General features: G+C 45.4%; 1 protein-coding gene across 1 annotated transcript in view; it reads right to left on the reverse strand.

Moving 5' to 3' along the window:
• Positions 1–6,053: 6,053 nt before the first annotated feature.
• The window catches only part of LOC122374321 (cadherin-related family member 1-like), a gene marked incomplete at its 3' end in the record, with an annotated part of 100,236 nt that continues 87,299 nt past the window's right edge, over positions 6,054–18,990 (reverse strand). Inside the window, exon 8 of the mRNA XM_043352991.1 lies at positions 6,054–6,132. Within this exon, the coding sequence (XP_043208926.1) occupies positions 6,054–6,132 (79 nt within the window). The remainder of the gene's footprint in view (positions 6,133–18,990) is intronic.

An 18,990-nucleotide genomic window follows, 5' to 3' on the forward strand; every position in this document is an offset into this window, starting at 1 on the left:
CTTCAGCCAGTCTTACTGGCAAACTCAGGAGTTGTAGATAATCATGGCTGTGCTGAAAAGTTTGGCCAGCTTCATCCATTTTTTCTTATTTTGGTAATCTTTGCTTTCTATACTCTCACTGTGCATTCCTGTGTTAATTTTCAACATATAAACTTTTACTTTTAACCCGCGCCGGGTCGGTGCTCTGAGATTCCGCGCCGGGCCGGGGGGGGTCTGAACACCCCCCTTTTAACTCGGCTCCTGGGCCACGTAGCGACACGCGGTAAGCGGCAATCGAAAGAAATTCAAAATAAGGACGAAACACTCAGTCATTTTTTGGGTATCTCTCAGGGTTGGCTATGTGGGAAGGAGAGGCCCATCAATTGTCTTTCATTTGTGCATAAAAAAAAATTATTACATTTTTCGTAATAAATCACTGGAGATCACCCTAAAGCATTTTTTTTAGAAACATGGCAGTCACCCAGCAAGGCAAATTCACCCCGTTTACTGTACCGAACTGGGAACATCCAGTTTCTACACTAGCCCCACACTAGCCTCCGAATGCCCACAGTGTATATAAATACAGTGGCGGCAAATGCACTTGGTCACGTGACCAAATCTGCACGTGCGGTTGTGGCGAGGGCACTTCCCGAAACTCTGTTGCCAACGGCCTCGCGGCGCCCATAGAGAATACATGGGGCCTTTTGTTTTCAGACCTATCGTGTCTAAACCAAGCCATTTAGTGCAAGGATACGACTGGTTTGAGATTCAGTAGTCTTTTGGCTACAAGTTGGCATAAGAAACGTATTTTTATCGGCAAAATTCGCAAAGTACCAGATGGTTTTCCGATACCCTGCACGCCTCCTTACCCCCGGCGGCCGACCGGAGGAGTCAGTAGCGCTCCACTCACGACTTTTGGCGATAGCTCAAAACACCTTACAGCTAGAGGGCTGCTATTTGGCACACCTTATCTTTGCTTCCATACGCATCTTTGGAAACCAATTGCATTTCCGTCTCAGGTCAGGTCACTGACTTATGACGTCACACGTGAACCTCTGCAATAGTCCCAAAATACCGAAACTTCGCAATGCCCTCGGTGCCAGAGGAGCTGTCACAGCGAGATGATACTTACAGGACCTAGTATCCTCTAGGAGTCTCAAAACTTGTATATCTCGGATTTCTCCTAGAGGTCACATGAGGTCAGGCCGATCGCGCGACGTCACCATTGCAAGTCAATGGGGAAAATATGGAAACTGTAATTTTGACGCCGAGAATGATCTAAACCTAGCTCAAGCCAGTGGCGCGGGAACTTCTTCCAGACTGGGGGGGCTGAACCATCATAGAGATCAACCTAGGGTACCCCCAAATCTAGTTTTCTCATCGGTTTTAGGCCACTTATTTTTCAGACCTTGGCCTTTTCAACGAAAAAAAAGAAGAAAATATTTGCAAAAAAGTGAGGTATTCCGTCTCAGCTGAGTGAAGAGACTACCGTTTTGGCAACCTGGAATAAAGGTTTTAAGCTGCCAAATGAGTTGCCGAGTCAGTAAAATAGGTAGATTTTTCACTCACATGCTTTCTTCCTTTGTGACTCACAACCCCTAATTTGGGGAGGACAAGCTGCCCCAACGGTTCCTGGCCTCATGAAAAGTTGTTAGGCACCGCCCCCACGGCCCCAGAGTTGTGAGGGCAAGCTTCCCCCACTGTCCTCTCCCCCGGTTCCCGCGCCTATGTATGAATCTATGAAATTGTGTTGGTAGATTTCCGATTTCGATTCCTCCAGCTGGGGGGGCTCAAATACATTACGAGCCCCCCCAGCCGAAAAGTTGGAGGGGCTCAGCCCCCCCTAGCCCCCCCGGTTCCCGCGCCACTGGCTCAAGCACATGGAATCGCAATTTCATGCAATTCTTGCAATGTCCAATGCTTCACTTTTGCATCTTTAACCTAGCGTGATGTCATTCATGACGTCACAAATGTCACAAGTTTTTTCGCCAATAACTCCTGATAAAATTGAGCTGGCAAGTCGGAAAAGTCGCCAATAGACTCAGGAAGACCTACCGAATCGAATGATATGCGATATAACCTCCTCCGACCAAGTTCGTGACCTGAGTGCCTCTGACCTGGCTTTGATCCGATGTGAACACCTTATGTTGACCCAACCCAAACAAAAGTGTACCATTTTGACGCACCGGAGCATGACAAACATGATGGTACTAAAATCGCGACTCTACGCCGTTTTTTTTGACAAAGTTATTTTTCAAAACCTGAAATCGCATTTTGGCCCTCGGGGCACTTGACCTGACCCTCAGAGGCCATCAGTTGACCTGAGACTTTTAAACCGTGCATCAATCGCTGCGTCCCCGGTCCCGTAACGGCACACATACTCGTTTTTCCCGCGAGGCTAGCTCAATTAAGGCGAGGGAGTCGTACCCGCCCACTCTCGCGGCTGGGGCGTAGGTATGTAAAAAAAAAAAAACTAAAGTCTGGTGATGATTGATGCAAGATTCTTACAGATAATGGTAGATGAAGGTAGGGCATCAGTTATTAAAGATAGGTAAAAAACAAATTTGCAGCCCTCAGTAGCATTGATTTATGTTAACAGTTATACAACCATAGGCGGCGGAACGGGGAGGGCACCGGAGCACCGTGCCCCCTATAATTTTGGCATTTTAACATTAGCCCTATGGGCGTTGCATGGAAAGAATCGGACCGAAAGTCGGCAGTGCCCCCCCCCCCCTTAATTGAAGGTGTTCCGCCGCTACTGTATAGAACAACTGTAAGCTGCAGGCTCAGCTTTTCAGTTTCTACCTATGCCTGCAAACACAATAAAATCAATGGAAGAGTAATAATAGATTAATTGCATTTTATTGATGCTATTCAAGTATCAATGGTAACTATGTCACCGATGATTCAATATAATTTGCACGGTATCATTTACCACCACACGCCTAAATATTTAGTATCTAAAATAATGCAGCAAAATAAGCTGCGCCACGTCTGTCGACAAAATCTGGTGCCAACTCAAGGTCACGCGGAAAATGTGGTCACGTGACCAATGTCCGGCAGCTGCGAATGCCCAAAGCAGATCTCCGATGACTGGCCTTTGGGTGTCATACCATGCATTGGTCAATGTGGTCAATGTGTACGACCGCGACGTTCACTATTTTATGCACTGGAAACTGATGAGCTCGAAAAAAATCAGAGGAGTGGCTTTGATACAACCGCTCATCAGTCTAAACCAAGGAAAAACTGCTATAAAGAGGAAATGATTAGCATCTACATAGATTCAAAAGGCAACGTATATATGTACAAATTGTATGAGCACATAGGTGCAATATCAGATTATGGAATTTTCCTCCATGTTTAGGGCACAAATTGTGGGGGACAGAACTATACGTTTACCCTTCCTCCACAAGTTTCTTAGGGGCAGTGCCCCCTCTGCCGCCCCGTATCCGTCGCCCCTGTAAGCGACCATTCAAAGTCTAAGCAGCCGCTGCGTCACGTTTACGCTTATAAGGCCTCCAAAACGAGGTTGCAGAGAGGAAAACTTCTTTTGAAGGCGAAGGCTTGTCATTTAACCCTTGCCACGCGGGGGCAATTTGCACCCTGTGGTTTTTCCTGAATAGCAAGAAAACGGTGGGGCCAGGCGCCGCCAAATTTTCAGTACCTTCCCGGGCATCAATTTGACACCTTCACATACAATTTCAAGTCTTAGGTCACCTTAGTTCAGGAGTTATTGAGGTCAAACTGAGGTCATGTTCGAGCAAAAATGAGCAAAAAACATGAAATCTTGAAACGCTCACAAAAGCTACAGTTACAAAGCAATTTCAAAGTTCTTTATATGGTCATGTAGACAAAAGGCGGCGCTATAAAACTGTCATCTCGTATTTTCAAAATTGTGAGATTTTGACAAAAAATAAAAAATAATATTTTTTTTTTTGGAAAAAAGCAAAAAAAAAACATTTTTTTCCGAATTTCGAGAAAACCGGAATATCTATATTATAAATCCTAAAAAGTACCCCGCCGCCCACGCCGTGTGCGACGTAGTCACTTTGTAGCGCTTATTGCGGCGGCGTCTGTTGACCTACGGCCGTGAAATTTTACAGCGATGTGGGCCACCTTTACACGTAGGTCGTATTAAATTTTGGACATGATGCGGCCGGGGGTGCGCCCGCGGCGCGTGCTCGCGTGCCCATAGGGTTAACATTAGAATCGGCAAAAACACGCTATTGCTCGGGAACGGTAAGGGCTACGGGGGTGAAATTTTCACTGCAAGTCGGACGCGTGCACTCATTTGTCGTATTAAATTTTCGAGGGGGTGGGTTCAGCGGTGTGCACGTGGTGGGGCCGCGACCAGCGCCGAGCAGAGTGCACGTGCTTTAGGCTCAGTTGTTCGCTTAGAAAACTGAGTGAAAAGCATCAGAGCCAACGAAGGCCGACACAAGGCACCGCTCGCCAAGGGGATTCGCCAGTAAATACAATTAATTTGTTTTTGCAATATCTCAGCCGTTTCTGGGCCGATTTAGCTGAAACTTGGACTGTCGGTGGAAGTGTAGTGTAGGGTAGGGTAGGGTAGGGTAGGGTAGGGGATTGTAGGGTATGGTTGGGTAGGGGATTGTAGGGTAGGGTAGGGGATTGTAGGGTGGGGTAGGGTAGGGTAGGGTAGGGGATTGTAGGGTAGGGTTGGGTAGGGGATTGTAGGGTAGGGTAGGGTAGTGTAGGGTAGGGTAGAGTTAAGTAGGGTACAGTTAGGTAGGGTAGGGTAGGGTAGGGTAGGGTAGGGTAGGGTAGGGTAGGGTAGGGTAGGGTAGGGTAGTGTAAGGGTAGGGTATGGTAGGGTAGGGTAGGGTAGGGTAGGGTAGGGTAGGGTAGGGTAGGGTAGGGTAGTGTAAGGGTAGGGTAGGGTAGGGTAGGAGTAGGGTAGGGTAGGGTAGGAGTAGGGTAGGGTAGGGTAGGGTAGGGTAGTGTAAGGGTAGGGTAGGGTAGGGTAGGGTAGGGTAGTGTAAGGGTAGGGTAGGGTAGGGTAGGGTAGGGTAGGGTAGGGTAGTGTAGGAGTAGGGTAGGGTAAGGGTAGGGTAAGGTAGGGTGGGGTAGGGTAGGGTAGGAGTAGGGTAGGGTAGGGTAGGGTAGGGTAGGTAGGGTAGGGTAGGTAGGGTAGTGGTAAGGTAGGGTAGGGTAAGGTAGGGGTAGGGTAGGGTAGTGTAGGGGTAGGGTAGGGTAGGGTATGGTAGGGTACGGTAGGGTAGGGTAGTGTAGGGGTAGGGTAGGGTAGGGTAGGGTAGGGTAGGGTAGGGTAGGGTAGGGTTGCGTTCAGTAACATCCTAACTTACAAAGGGCTCGAACAACTCGCATGCATCACCATCATACTTTACAGTTCAATTAAAAGCAGTTACCCAGTTCTACAAAAATCATACCAATAAAAATGCAAGTTTCTACACCCAAACTAATGCATCCGTTAATCATACATATCAAAACATACAGTTATCGCGTAAACCTGTACCTCTAGTATGTGATAAATCTTGCGCTCTTCTTAATACATACCAAATTTTAGATCGACACTTCCTTTTTTGGCCAAGTTATAGCGAAAAAAAACTGTTCAAAATTGATGACGTCAAGTTTTTAACTCAATTTTTTTTTTAAACAATTATAGACCTCGTAGCGTAAAACAAAGACCACCATTGAAGTCCCCGTGACGAGCTGCATCGAATTGACACCCATTTTATGCAAAACATCTACTTTGAAATTTGACTTAATTTGACCTGACCTTGACCTGACCTTCACCAGAACATAATCTAAACTGACCCCAAAGGCTGCAAAGGCTGTCTGACCCACATAATCGCATTTGGCATATAAAATGGACCATAACACATGCATCACATGCAATTTTCATATTGTGACCCTCAGTGAGCTGACCTCTGTGACCTGACCTGGTATCAGTGGAACATACTATAGGGTCGTGTGACGCATGATTTATGATCAATTGTACATTTCCAGATAATCACACACTTGAAGGCGCTCTAAGAGCCTCTACAAAGTATGCGGGGCAATGTGAGGGTAGGCTTCCGACAAATCCTTACCAGTGAGAATGGAGTATGTGATGTTGTTGTCGACGCTGGTGTCGCCATCTATAGCTTGAACAGTGAACAGCTCACTGCCCTGGAACAGAACGCCATGAACAGTGAACACACACACAGCACCCGAGAGCACAATAAATACAGGGTGAAAAACATTGTGTCCTGGATTAGTGCGGAATGAACGGTGAGCAGCACAGTAAACACACTGAAACAGAGCACAGTAAACACACTGAAACAGAGCACAGTAAACACACTGAAACAGAGCACAGCAAACACACTGAAACAGAGCACAGTAAACACACTGAAACAGAGCACAGCAAACACACTGAAACAGAGCACAGTAAACACACTGAAACAGAGCACAGTAAACACACTGAAGCAGAGCACAGTAAACACAATGAAACAGAGCACAGTAAACACACTGAAACAGAGCACAGTAAACACACTGAAACAGGGCACAGTAAACACACTGAAACAGAGCACAGTAAACACACTGAAACAGAGCACAGTAAACACACTGAAACAGAGCACAGTTAACACACTGAAACAGAGCACAGTAAGCACACTGAAACAGAACACAGTAAACACACTGAAACAGAACACAGTAAACACACTGAAACAGAGCACAGTAAACACACTGAAACAGAACACAGTAAACACACTGAAACAGAGCGCAGTAAACACACTAAACAGAGCACAGTAAACACACTGAAACAGAGCACAGTAAACACACTGAAACAGAGCGCAGTAAACACACTGAAACAGAGCACAGTAAACACACCGAAACAGAGCACAGTAAACACACTGAAACAGAACACAGTAAACACACTGAAACAGAGCGCAGTAAACACACTGAAACAGAGCACAGTAAACACACTGAAACAGAGCACAGTAAACACACTGAAACAGAGCACAGTAAACACACTGAAACAGAGCACAGTAAACACACTGAAAAAGGGCACAGTAAACGCACTGAAACAGAGCACAGTAAACACACTGAAACAGAGCACAGTAAACACACTGAAACAGAACACAGTAAACACACTGAAACAGAGCGCAGTAAACACACTGAAACAGAGCACAGTAAACACACTGAAACAGAGCACAGTAAACACACTGAAACAGCACAGTAAACACACTGAAACAGAGCACAGTAAACACACTGAAACAGAGCACAGCAAACACACTGAAACAGAGCACAGTAAACACACCGAAACAGAGCACAGTAAACACACTGAAACAGAGCACAGCAAACACACTGAAACAGAGCACAGTAAACACACTGAAACAGAGCACAGTAAACACACTGAAACAGAACACAGTAAACACACTGAAACAGAGCGCAGTAAACACACTGAAACAGAGCACAGTAAACACACTGAAACAGAGCACAGCAAACACACTGAAACAGAGCACAGTAAACACACCGAAACAGAGCACAGTAAACACACCGAAACAGAGCACAGTAAACACACTGAAACAGAACACAGTGAACACACTGAAGCAGAGCACAGTAAACACTGAAACAGAGCACAGTAAACACACCGAAACAGAGCACAGTAAACACACCGAAACAGAGCACAGTAAACACACTGAAACAGAACACAGTGAACACACTGAAACAGAGCACAGTAAACACACCGAAACAGAGCACAGTAAACACACCGAAACAGAGCACAGTAAACACACTGAAACAGAACACAGTGAACACACTGAAGCAGAGCACAGTAAACACACTGAAACAGAGCACAGTAAACACACCGAAACAGAGCACAGTAAACACACCGAAACAGAGCTCAGTAAACACACTGAAATAGAGCACAGTAAACACACTGAAACAGAGCACAGTAAACACACTGAAACAGAACACAGTAAACACACTGAAACAGAGCGCAGTAAACACACTGAAACAGAGCGCAGTAAACACACTGAAACAGAGCACAGTAAACACACTGAAACAGAGCACAGCAAACACACTGAAACAGAGCACAGTAAACACACCGAAACAGAGCACAGTAAACACACTGAAACAGAACACAGTAAACACACTGAAACAGAGCGCAGTAAACACACTGAAACAGAGCACAGCAAACACACTGAAACAGAGCACAGTAAACACACCGAAACAGAGCACAGTAAACACACCGAAACAGAGCACAGTAAACACACTGAAACAGAACACAGTAAACACACTGAAACAGAGCGCAGTAAACACACTGAAACAGAGCACAGCAAACACACTGAAACAGAGCACAGTAAACACACCGAAACAGAGCACAGTAAACACACCGAAACAGAGCACAGTAAACACACCGAAACAGAGCACAGTAAACACACCGAAACAGAGCTCAGTAAACACACTGAAATAGAGCACAGTAAACACACTGAAACAGAGCACAGAAAACACACTGAAACAGAGCACAGTAAACACACTGAAACAGAGCACAGTAAACACACTGAAACAGAGCACAGTAAACACACTGAAACAGAACACAGTGAACACACTGAAGCAGAGCACAGTAAACACACTGAAACAGAGCACAGTAAACACACCGAAACAGAGCTCAGTAAACACACTGAAATAGAGCACAGTAAACACACTGAAACAGAGCACAGTAAACACACTGAAACAGAGCACAGTAAACACACTGAAACAGCACAGTAAACACACTGAAACAGAGCACAGTAAACACACTGAAACAGAACACAGTAAACACACTGAAACAGAGCGCAGTAAACACACTGAAACAGAGCACAGTAAACACACTGAAACAGAGCACAGCAAACACACTGAAACAGAGCACAGTAAACACACCGAAACAGAGCACAGTAAACACACCGAAACAGAGCACAGTAAACACACTGAAACAGAGCACAGTAAACACACCGAAACAGAGCACAGTAAACACACCGAAACAGAGCACAGTAAACACACTGAAACAGAACACAGTGAACACACTGAAGCAGAGCACAGTAAACACACTGAAACAGAGCACAGTAAACACACCGAAACAGAGCACAGTAAACACACCGAAACAGAGCTCAGTAAACACACTGAAATAGAGCACAGTAAACACACTGAAACAGAGCACAGTAAACACACTGAAACAGAGCACAGTAAACACACTGAAACAGCACAGTAAACACACTGAAACAGAGCACAGTAAACACACTGAAACAGAACACAGTAAACACACTGAAACAGAGCGCAGTAAACACACTGAAACAGAGCACAGCAAACACACTGAAACAGAGCACAGTAAACACACCGAAACAGAGCACAGTAAACACACCGAAACAGAGCACAGTAAACACACCGAAACAGAGCTCAGTAAACACACTGAAATAGAGCACAGTAAACACACTGAAACAGAGCACAGAAAACACACTGAAACAGAGCACAGTAAACACACTGAAACAGAGCACAGTAAACACACTGAAACAGCACAGTAAACACACTGAAACAGAGCACAGTAAACACACTGAAACAGAGCACAGTAAACACACTGAAACAGAGAGCACAGTAAACACACTGAAACAGAGCACAGTAAACACACTGAAACGGAGCGCAGTAAACACACTGAAACAGAGCACAGTAAGCACACTGAAACAGAACACAGTAAACACACTGAAACAGAGCGCAGTAAACACACTGAAACAGAGCACAGTGAACACACTGAAACAGAGCACAGTAAACACACTGAAACAGAGCACAGTAAACACACTGAAACAGAGCACAGTAAACACACCGAAACAGAGCACAGTAAACACACCGAAACAGAGCACAGTAAACACACTGAAACATAACACAGTGAACACACTGAAGCAGAGCACAGTAAACACACTGAAACAGAGCACAGTAAACACACCGAAACAGAGCACAGTAAACACACCGAAACAGAGCTCAGTAAACACACTGAAATAGAGCACAGTAAACACACTGAAACAGAGCACAGAAAACACACTGAAACAGAGCACAGTAAACACACTGAAACAGAGCACAGTAAACACACTGAAACAGAGCACAGTAAACACACTGAAACAGAGCACAGTAAACACACTGAAACAGCACAGTAAACACACTGAAACAGAGCACAGTTAACACACTGAAACAGCATAGTAAACACACTGAAACAGAGCACAGTGAACACACTGAAACAGAGCAAAGTAAACACACTGAAACAGAGCACAGTAAACACACTGAAACAGAGCACAGTAAACACACTGAAACAGAGCACAGTAAACACACTGAAACACAGCTCAGTAAACACACTGTAACAGAGCACAGTAAACACACTGAAACAGAGCACAGTAAACACACTGAAACAGAGCACAGTAAACACACTGTAACAGAGCACAGTAAACACACTGAAACAGAGCACAGTAAACACACTGAAACAGAGCACAGTAAACACACTGAAACAGAGCACAGTAAACACACTGAAACAGAGCACAGTAAACACACTGAAACAGAGCACAGTAAACACACTGAAACAGAGCACAGTAAACACACTGAAACAGAGCACAGTAAACACACTGAAACAGAGCACAGTAAACACACTGAAACAGAGCACAGTAAACACACTGAAACAGAGCACAGCAAACACACTGAAACAGAGCACAGTAAACACACTGAAACAGAGCACAGTAAACACACTGAAACAGAGCACAGTAAACACACAGAAACAGCACAGTAAACACACTGAAACAGAGCACAGTAAACACACTGAAACAGAGCACAGTAAACACACTGAAACAGAGCACAGTAAACACACTGAAACAGAGCACAGTAAACACACTGAAACAGAGCACAGTAAACACACTGAAACAGAGCGCAGTAAACACACTGAAACAGAGCACAGTAAACACACTGAAACAGAGCACAGTAAACACACTGAAACAGAGAGCACAGTAAACACACTGAAACAGAGCACAGTAAACACACTGAAACGGAGCGCAGTAAACACACTGAAACAGAGCACAGTAAGCACACTGAAACAGAACACAGTAAACACACTGAAACAGAGCGCAGTAAACACACTGAAACAGAGCACAGTGAACACACTGAAACAGAGCACAGTAAACACACTGAAACAGAGCACAGTAAACACACTGAAACAGAGCACAGTAAACACACCGAAACAGAGCACAGTAAACACACCGAAACAGAGCACAGTAAACACACTGAAACATAACACAGTGAACACACTGAAGCAGAGCACAGTAAACACACTGAAACAGAGCACAGTAAACACACCGAAACAGAGCACAGTAAACACACCGAAACAGAGCTCAGTAAACACACTGAAATAGAGCACAGTAAACACACTGAAACAGAGCACAGAAAACACACTGAAACAGAGCACAGTAAACACACTGAAACAGAGCACAGTAAACACACTGAAACAGAGCACAGTAAACACACTGAAACAGAGCACAGTAAACACACTGAAACAGCACAGTAAACACACTGAAACAGAGCACAGTTAACACACTGAAACAGCATAGTAAACACACTGAAACAGAGCACAGTGAACACACTGAAACAGAGCAAAGTAAACACACTGAAACAGAGCACAGTAAACACACTGAAACAGAGCACAGTAAACACACTGAAACAGAGCACAGTAAACACACTGAAACACAGCTCAGTAAACACACTGTAACAGAGCACAGTAAACACACTGAAACAGAGCACAGTAAACACACTGAAACAGAGCACAGTAAACACACTGTAACAGAGCACAGTAAACACACTGAAACAGAGCACAGTAAACACACTGAAACAGAGCACAGTAAACACACTGAAACAGAGCACAGTAAACACACTGAAACAGAGCACAGTAAACACACTGAAACAGAGCACAGTAAACACACTGAAACAGAGCACAGTAAACACACTGAAACAGAGCACAGTAAACACACTGAAACAGAGCACAGTAAACACACTGAAACAGAGCACAGTAAACACACTGAAACAGAGCACAGCAAACACACTGAAACAGAGCACAGTAAACACACTGAAACAGAGCACAGTAAACACACTGAAACAGAGCACAGTAAACACACAGAAACAGCACAGTAAACACACTGAAACAGAGCACAGTAAACACACTGAAACAGAGCACAGTAAACACACTGAAACAGAGCACAGTAAACACACTGAAACAGAGCACAGTAAACACACTGAAACAGAGCACAGTAAACACACTGAAACAGAGCGCAGTAAACACACTGAAACAGAGCACAGTAAACACACTGAAACAGAGCACAGTAAATACACTGAAACAGAGCATAGTAAACGGCAAACAGCTGAAGCTAACTGCTCAGTGCTCAGTCACCCCAGAACAGAACGCAATAGCACTGGCCATTTTGTAAAATAAAACCCAAGAGCTGCTCAATGACAACACGTGCACCTAGTTAATTCCGTACTCCAATCAATGAGCTTCACTGCATGACAACAGATACGGGACGGTCAGCCAGTGTCTGACCGACCGTCCAGTATCTGACCGTCCAGTATCTGACCGCCCAGTATCTGACCGTCCAATATCTGACCGTCCAGTATCTGACCGTCCGCCCACCAGTCCAGTATCTGACCGTTCAGTATCTGACCGTGCAGTATCTGACCGTCCGCGACCACCAGTCCAGTATCTGACCGTTCAGTATCTGACCGTGCGCGACCACCAGTCCAGTATCAGACCGTCCAGTATCTGACCGTCCGCGACCACCAGTCCAGTATTTGACGGTCCGCCCACCAGTCCAGTATCTGACCGTCCAGTATCTGACCGTCCAGTATCTGACCGTCCAGTATCTGACCGTCCAGTATCTGACCGTCCAGTATCTGACCGTCCGCGACCACCAGTCCAGTATCTGACCGTTCAGTATCTGACCGTCCAGTATCTGACCGTCCAGTATCTGACCGTCCGCGACCACCAGTCCAGTATCTGACGGTCCGCCCACCAGTCCAGTATCTGACCGTCCAGTATCTGACCGTTCAGTATCTGACCGTCCAGTAACTGACCGTCCAGTAACTGACCGTCCAGTATCTGACCGTCCGCGACCACCAGTCCAGTATCTGACCGTCCAGTATCTGACCGTCCGCCCACCAGTCCAGTATCTGACCGTCCAGTATCTAACCGTCCAGTATATGACCGTCCAGTATCTGACCGTCCAGTATCTGACCGTCCAGTATCTGACCGTCCGCCCACCAGTCCAGTATCTGACCGTCCGCCCATCAGTCCAGTATCTGACCGTCCGCGCCCACCAGTCCGTGTCACGGTCACAGTCTATGCAGTGTTCTAAAATTGGATTTTGGTTGGGTGTGACAATGATGACCAAAAAATCTAGGATGAAAAAAAAACAAGTGAAAACCTATATCACTTTCGCAATAAAGGCGTAACGCTACGCTGGCTGATAATAAAAGAACATACCATTCCTGACCACCAAAACTAACCGAAAAAGACGATGCAAATAGGTAAGGATGATATACGGCAGAATTATAACTTAAGCATCTGATCGCCAAGTGTTTCGAAATCCGTCCCATTTTATCCCAACCTTTGTGTTTGATTGAGACTAATGAAGTTAACTTGTCTCTTATACAGCTAAGAATGAATACCTACTTCAACCAGTGAAATTTCATTTTCCTCACAAGTCAAAATGCATTGTCACAATTGAATGACTGTCCAGTGGCCATCCTTCTCCTAGCCTTAAATCAATGCCTTCCTTTCCGTTTCAGATGCAGACAGCAGATATTACCGTCAGCATCTGCTAAGTTCCTACTCTGCTTACTGGCACGGATCCAGGACGGTCCTTCTGCCTGTATATTTCTCCTAAAGATCATCCGCGGACCTCCATCCTCGCGACGCCAGTCGCCATCATGCGAGCGAACTAGGTCTTTAAGAAGCAGAAGATGCAATGATTCTGTTGAAATCTGTTGTCATATCTTAAGGAGGGTGGGGGAGGGGCGGGTGAGGGAGCTCTCTCTATATGCAGGCTTTGGTACTAGTGCCATGTGGAGAAGTTTTCTTTCTTTTTTAAGCAAAGGAAGTGGGAAGGAACCTGTCGTTGCCGTTGCAAAGGGTATCATTCTGTCGTCCTGTATTATTGATTTAGTGCAGTTGACTCAGACTGTGTATTTGTATGTAAGTGTGTAATGCGTGAGGCGTGGTCATCACTGTGACACTGTCAGACATAAAATCTTAGGTAATCATGATACCCTGATGGGCAGTTTGTTGACGTAACTGATCGCTATGAAACCAGAAACCGTATAACTCATGTGTTCTGGCCTCTGGAACGTTTTGCGCCTACAATATGGCAGCACCGCTTCCAAGATTACTGTATATTTGAGATAATATGCGGCAATATAAGTATGTAGTTTTCGTTCGCATCTGATCTGGTAATATTCGTACAGTGTACGCAGTATAGCTTTGAGCTTTCAATTTTCAACAGATATGACAATGGCCGGATGATACTGGAAATGGTGCCTTTGCTCTGGGCACACGGAACGGGACGCAGTATTGAGTATGCAATTGCAGTCGCACTATGCAGCATGACATACGCCGGAAATCTCCCGGCCCGAACGCCGGAACGGCCAGCGATAGTCGGTACTCATTAGGTACGCATAGTGAAAATGGAAACGGTGTCAGCGCAACTCTTCGAAAGGAGCGGTGCACTACATGAGACTAGACAAAGGGTCACTGATTAGGGCACCCCAAACGGAACGATGTGCACTGCGCAGCATAATACGCAATATCGCAATAAAAAGCGTGCAACTAACCAGTAACCAGGGCATCCATATCGGAACGGAACGGGATGCAAAAAAAAAAAATATAAAAGGATGCCACCGACCTCATGGGCGGCCACCGAAACGGAGCGGTAGCTTCGTATCATGTCACGTGATAAGTGCTGAGTGAGAGCGTCAATGATCAGTGATCAGTGATCAGAGCACCCGCAACAGAACGGAGGGCATCAGTGATCACTGATCAGAGCAACTGCAACGGAACGGAGGGCATCGCTGATCAGGACACCCCAAGCGGAAGGGAAAGCGAGAGCACAACTGACCAGAACACCCGAAACGGAACGGGAGTGAACGGAACGCATTAGCGGCTCGCCGAATCGCGATTCCGGCCAAACATGGCCTCAAGAAATAGGTCACAGGTCAAAGGTCATTTGGGTCAGGAATATGAGATTTTCAGAGTAGGTGTCAAATTAATTGACTCGAGGGTCCTGAAAGTTTCGTCGCGATCGGCCGCTTTTTACGCGAGTTATTCTCGAAAAAACGAGGGGGTGGTTCGTTCGACCCCCCCCCCCATACGGGCGAGGGATAATTTATTAAAAAGCTAGGGCCTTCTTAATCCCATCTACCAGCTTCAGAACATGTATTGGACAGATCTGGAAATACCGTATCTTAAATTTATCCCTAGAGGTGTGCCAAGGTATCCTTTCATTCACCTTGGCTTTCCCTCGGCCGAACGCTTCGTGTTTAAAAACCTTTAGAAACTAATTGAAATGAATAATTGGCGGTAAGATTATTGCAAAGGCATGAGAAATTAACGTAAAATACATCATTACCGGTCTTATAGCCTCATTTCGCGTATGAAACCTGCCAGAGTCCACAGAGTTTCATATTCATCCCTAGGGTGTGCCAGGGTGGCGTGTCAGTCATCTTGAACCCCTGCCCGACCCGACGCCTCGAGTTTTAAAGACATCTAAAAACTAACAACGTAAATAATTTGTGGTGAAATTGATATAATATGATCAGAAAAGAACGCAGAATAAATTAGTATCGGTCTCAAAACATTATTTTGCCTATGAAACCAGCCAGAGCCCGCGGAGTTTTAAATTCATCCCTAGGGTGTGCCCAGGGTGGCTTTTCTCATCTTGGACCTCTACCAGGCGCGACGCCTCGAGCTTAAAAGTCCTCTAGAAGCCATTGACGGACATAATTTGTGGCGAAATTAATGCGATAGGATCAGAAATAAGCGCAGAATAAATTGGCATCGGTCTCAAAACATTATTTTACCTATGAAACCAGCCAGAACCCGCGGAGTTTTAAATTCATCCCTAGGGTGTGCGCAGGGTGGCTTTTCTCATCTTGGACCTCTGCCAGGCCCGACGCATCGAGCTTTAAAGTCCTCTAGAAGCCATTGACGGACATAATTTGTGGTGAAATTGATACAATAGGATCAGAAATGAATGTAGAATAAGTTGGTACCTGTCTCATACCCCTATTTTGTATATGAAAGAAGTTAGAGCCCACCAAGTTTTAAATTCATCCCTAGGGTGTGCCAGGGTGTGCCCAGCTGACTGCGGGTCCAAAGATGAAAATTTGTAGGCGTATCCTGCGCAACTTAGTCAAAAGCGAATTGCAGAGGTAGTGTTTAATTTGCGCAAGCAGCGGCTCATCCGTTTTGCGTTGGCAGCAAACCACTAATCATAGTTGTTATGAATATCCAAAAGCATTTATTCAGAACACAAGCCTGGTTTTTACAAACAGTTGAGGTGATCAAGGTCATTCAACGCATATTTGTTATTAACAGCTGGAAGTGTGCAAGGTTATTTTCTTTCGTTGTCAGTCAGGGTGAGTTGTTGGGATCGTGCCTTGATTTCGCATTTTTTTTTCATGGAAATTATGTATTATGTAGCAAACCTATAAGTTCTAACTGTCTATAGGGCGCTGCTAGGTATATCTGGTAATCTGGCTGTTAATTGTTGAGCATGAGTTGAGCATTTTTCAAAGATGAAAGAATTCCAATTTACCTGGTTTTGGGGATGAAAATATTTTACCCATTAGGTGTGATTTTCCACCCAAAATTTCCAAAAATGGAACACTGAGTCTATGTCACGGTCTGTGTAATGGTCTATGCCACGGTTAAGGTCACGGTTAAGGTCATGGTCTATGTCATAGTTAAGGTCACGGTCTATGTCATGGTGTATATCACGGTCTGGGTCACGGTCTGTGTCCTAGTCTGGGTCATAGTCTGTGCAATGGTCCGGGTCACGGTCTTGGCTACTGTCTGGGCCACCCTATATTTGTATTAACTCCATTTCAAATAAGTTTCTCCCAAGACTATCAAAACCAGGTACAGTCGGTCGGTCCAGCTCCAGGTAAAGGGCTCCCGATGAAAAAGCGGTGACAATAATTAGTAGGCGCTACTCAGAGGGCCCAACAATATCCCGCGCCGGGCCGTTGCTCTGAGATTCCGCGCCGGGCCGGGGTGTGTGTCTGAACCCCCCCCCCCCTTCTAACTCGGCTCCTGGGCCACGTAACGACACGCGGTAAGCGGCAATCGAAAGAACGTCCAAAATAAGGAGGAAAACACTTCAACATTTTTTGCGTCAGGCCAAAAGTCAGGTCACCAGAGGTCACCAAAGGTAAAATGCTGACTATTTCAACATTCTGGAAACTGTCAACGGCTATCTCGGGAACTGATCTTAGGTCACCGATATCCAAATTCCGAGATATAAATTTTATAGCTATTAGATACTTTTGCTCTAATTAATCGCTGAAAGTTCCAAGTCAATCGATCAATCGGTGTAGCTATGACGAGCATTCTTATTTTTTTCTGAGGTGAGGTCACTTGGCGTGACCTGGTGACCTGACCTAAGGCGACCTGGGTCTGAAATTTTCCCAACATGTGTGGAAAAGATGCACGAACAGGTGTACCAAAAACGGCGGCGCTCCGCGCCGCCGTTTTTTGAGATATCTGCGAAAAACCACAAGGAGGGGGGGGGGTTCAAACACCCCCAGCCCGGCGCGGGATATCAGGCTGCCATAGTAACAGAGGAAAGCTGGCGTGAGGGACTATCTAACAATTCGTTTTTCAATGCAATACTTTATCTAAAAGCAATAAAATGTAACCGCAGGTTGTTTGAAAAGACAAACACTATTCGTTAGAATTGTGTTTTTCTATTGAAAAACAACCGGAGCGGTCGTTCTCCGGGCTATGTTTTGCAAGTCTGGCAGCGAATCGAGACATCTTGGTCGCAGCCTAGACGAATCGCTCAATCTTCGTAAAAAGTTCAGGATATGGGCTCCCGGGGGCGATCTACCTGATGGCACCGGTCGCTACTCGCTTAAAACCTCGTGGCACGTGGCACGTGCGATTCCATTTTCCCCATGTTAAGTCAACGGGGTTTTGGACACTTTTTGCGCGATCGCCAATGGCGGGAAAACGAGCCAAGGAAGAGGTGGTTTTCTTCCCAGCATTTTATGGCAAACACGTTTGGGTATACGCTAGTGTGCGCCGTATAGCCCTCAGAACTTCGTAACGTGTCTTTGCACGAGGTCAAAGTTGAACTTTTTTCGCTCCCCATGTTAAGTCAATGGGCGTTTTTGCAGAGACTTTTTCATTCGCTCATTGTACAAAATTATATGATACGATTTTGCTTTAACTTTCAGGACTTGTTGAGAAAAGACCATAGAACATGTTGTTATGCTTCGTTAAGCTGTCAGAATTCGTTTGTTCTTTTGAAGCTCGTTTAAAAATGAAAAATTTTAACATGGGAAGTCAATGGGAGCGTCTTTGCTGCTTTATAACTTTTTACGTTAAAGATATGTTTAAGTCAAAAGTTGATATTTTATACAACTTTTGATGCTCTTTCCAATGATATATACAACTTTATTGCACGTGGTGCCGTTTTTGAGAAATATAGTAAAAAAGCACGACATTACCGAGATTTGAGCTCAGACCTATATCGTTACGGTGTCAGGCGGACATGAGGACAGGTGGCGCCGCCGCCGCACACTGGGCCGGGGGCCCGGAAAAGTGCTAGAAATTATTTGTGATTGAGTTGTTGATCTCAGCGACAAGCAAACATGCTAAAAACGAAGTGGGGCTGCTTAACCCTCGCCGGACCTGTTGTCGGACCCCCCACCCCCTCGGCCGGCCGAGGGGGGAGGGTTGGTACGACCCCTTTTCGCCGTTTCGCCCCTAATGGA

Source organism: Amphibalanus amphitrite, unplaced genomic scaffold (genome assembly GCF_019059575.1).
Source record: "Amphibalanus amphitrite isolate SeventyFive unplaced genomic scaffold, NRLGWU_Aamphi_draft 001638F_arrow, whole genome shotgun sequence".
Taxonomy (NCBI): Eukaryota; Metazoa; Arthropoda; class Thecostraca; order Balanomorpha; family Balanidae; genus Amphibalanus; species Amphibalanus amphitrite.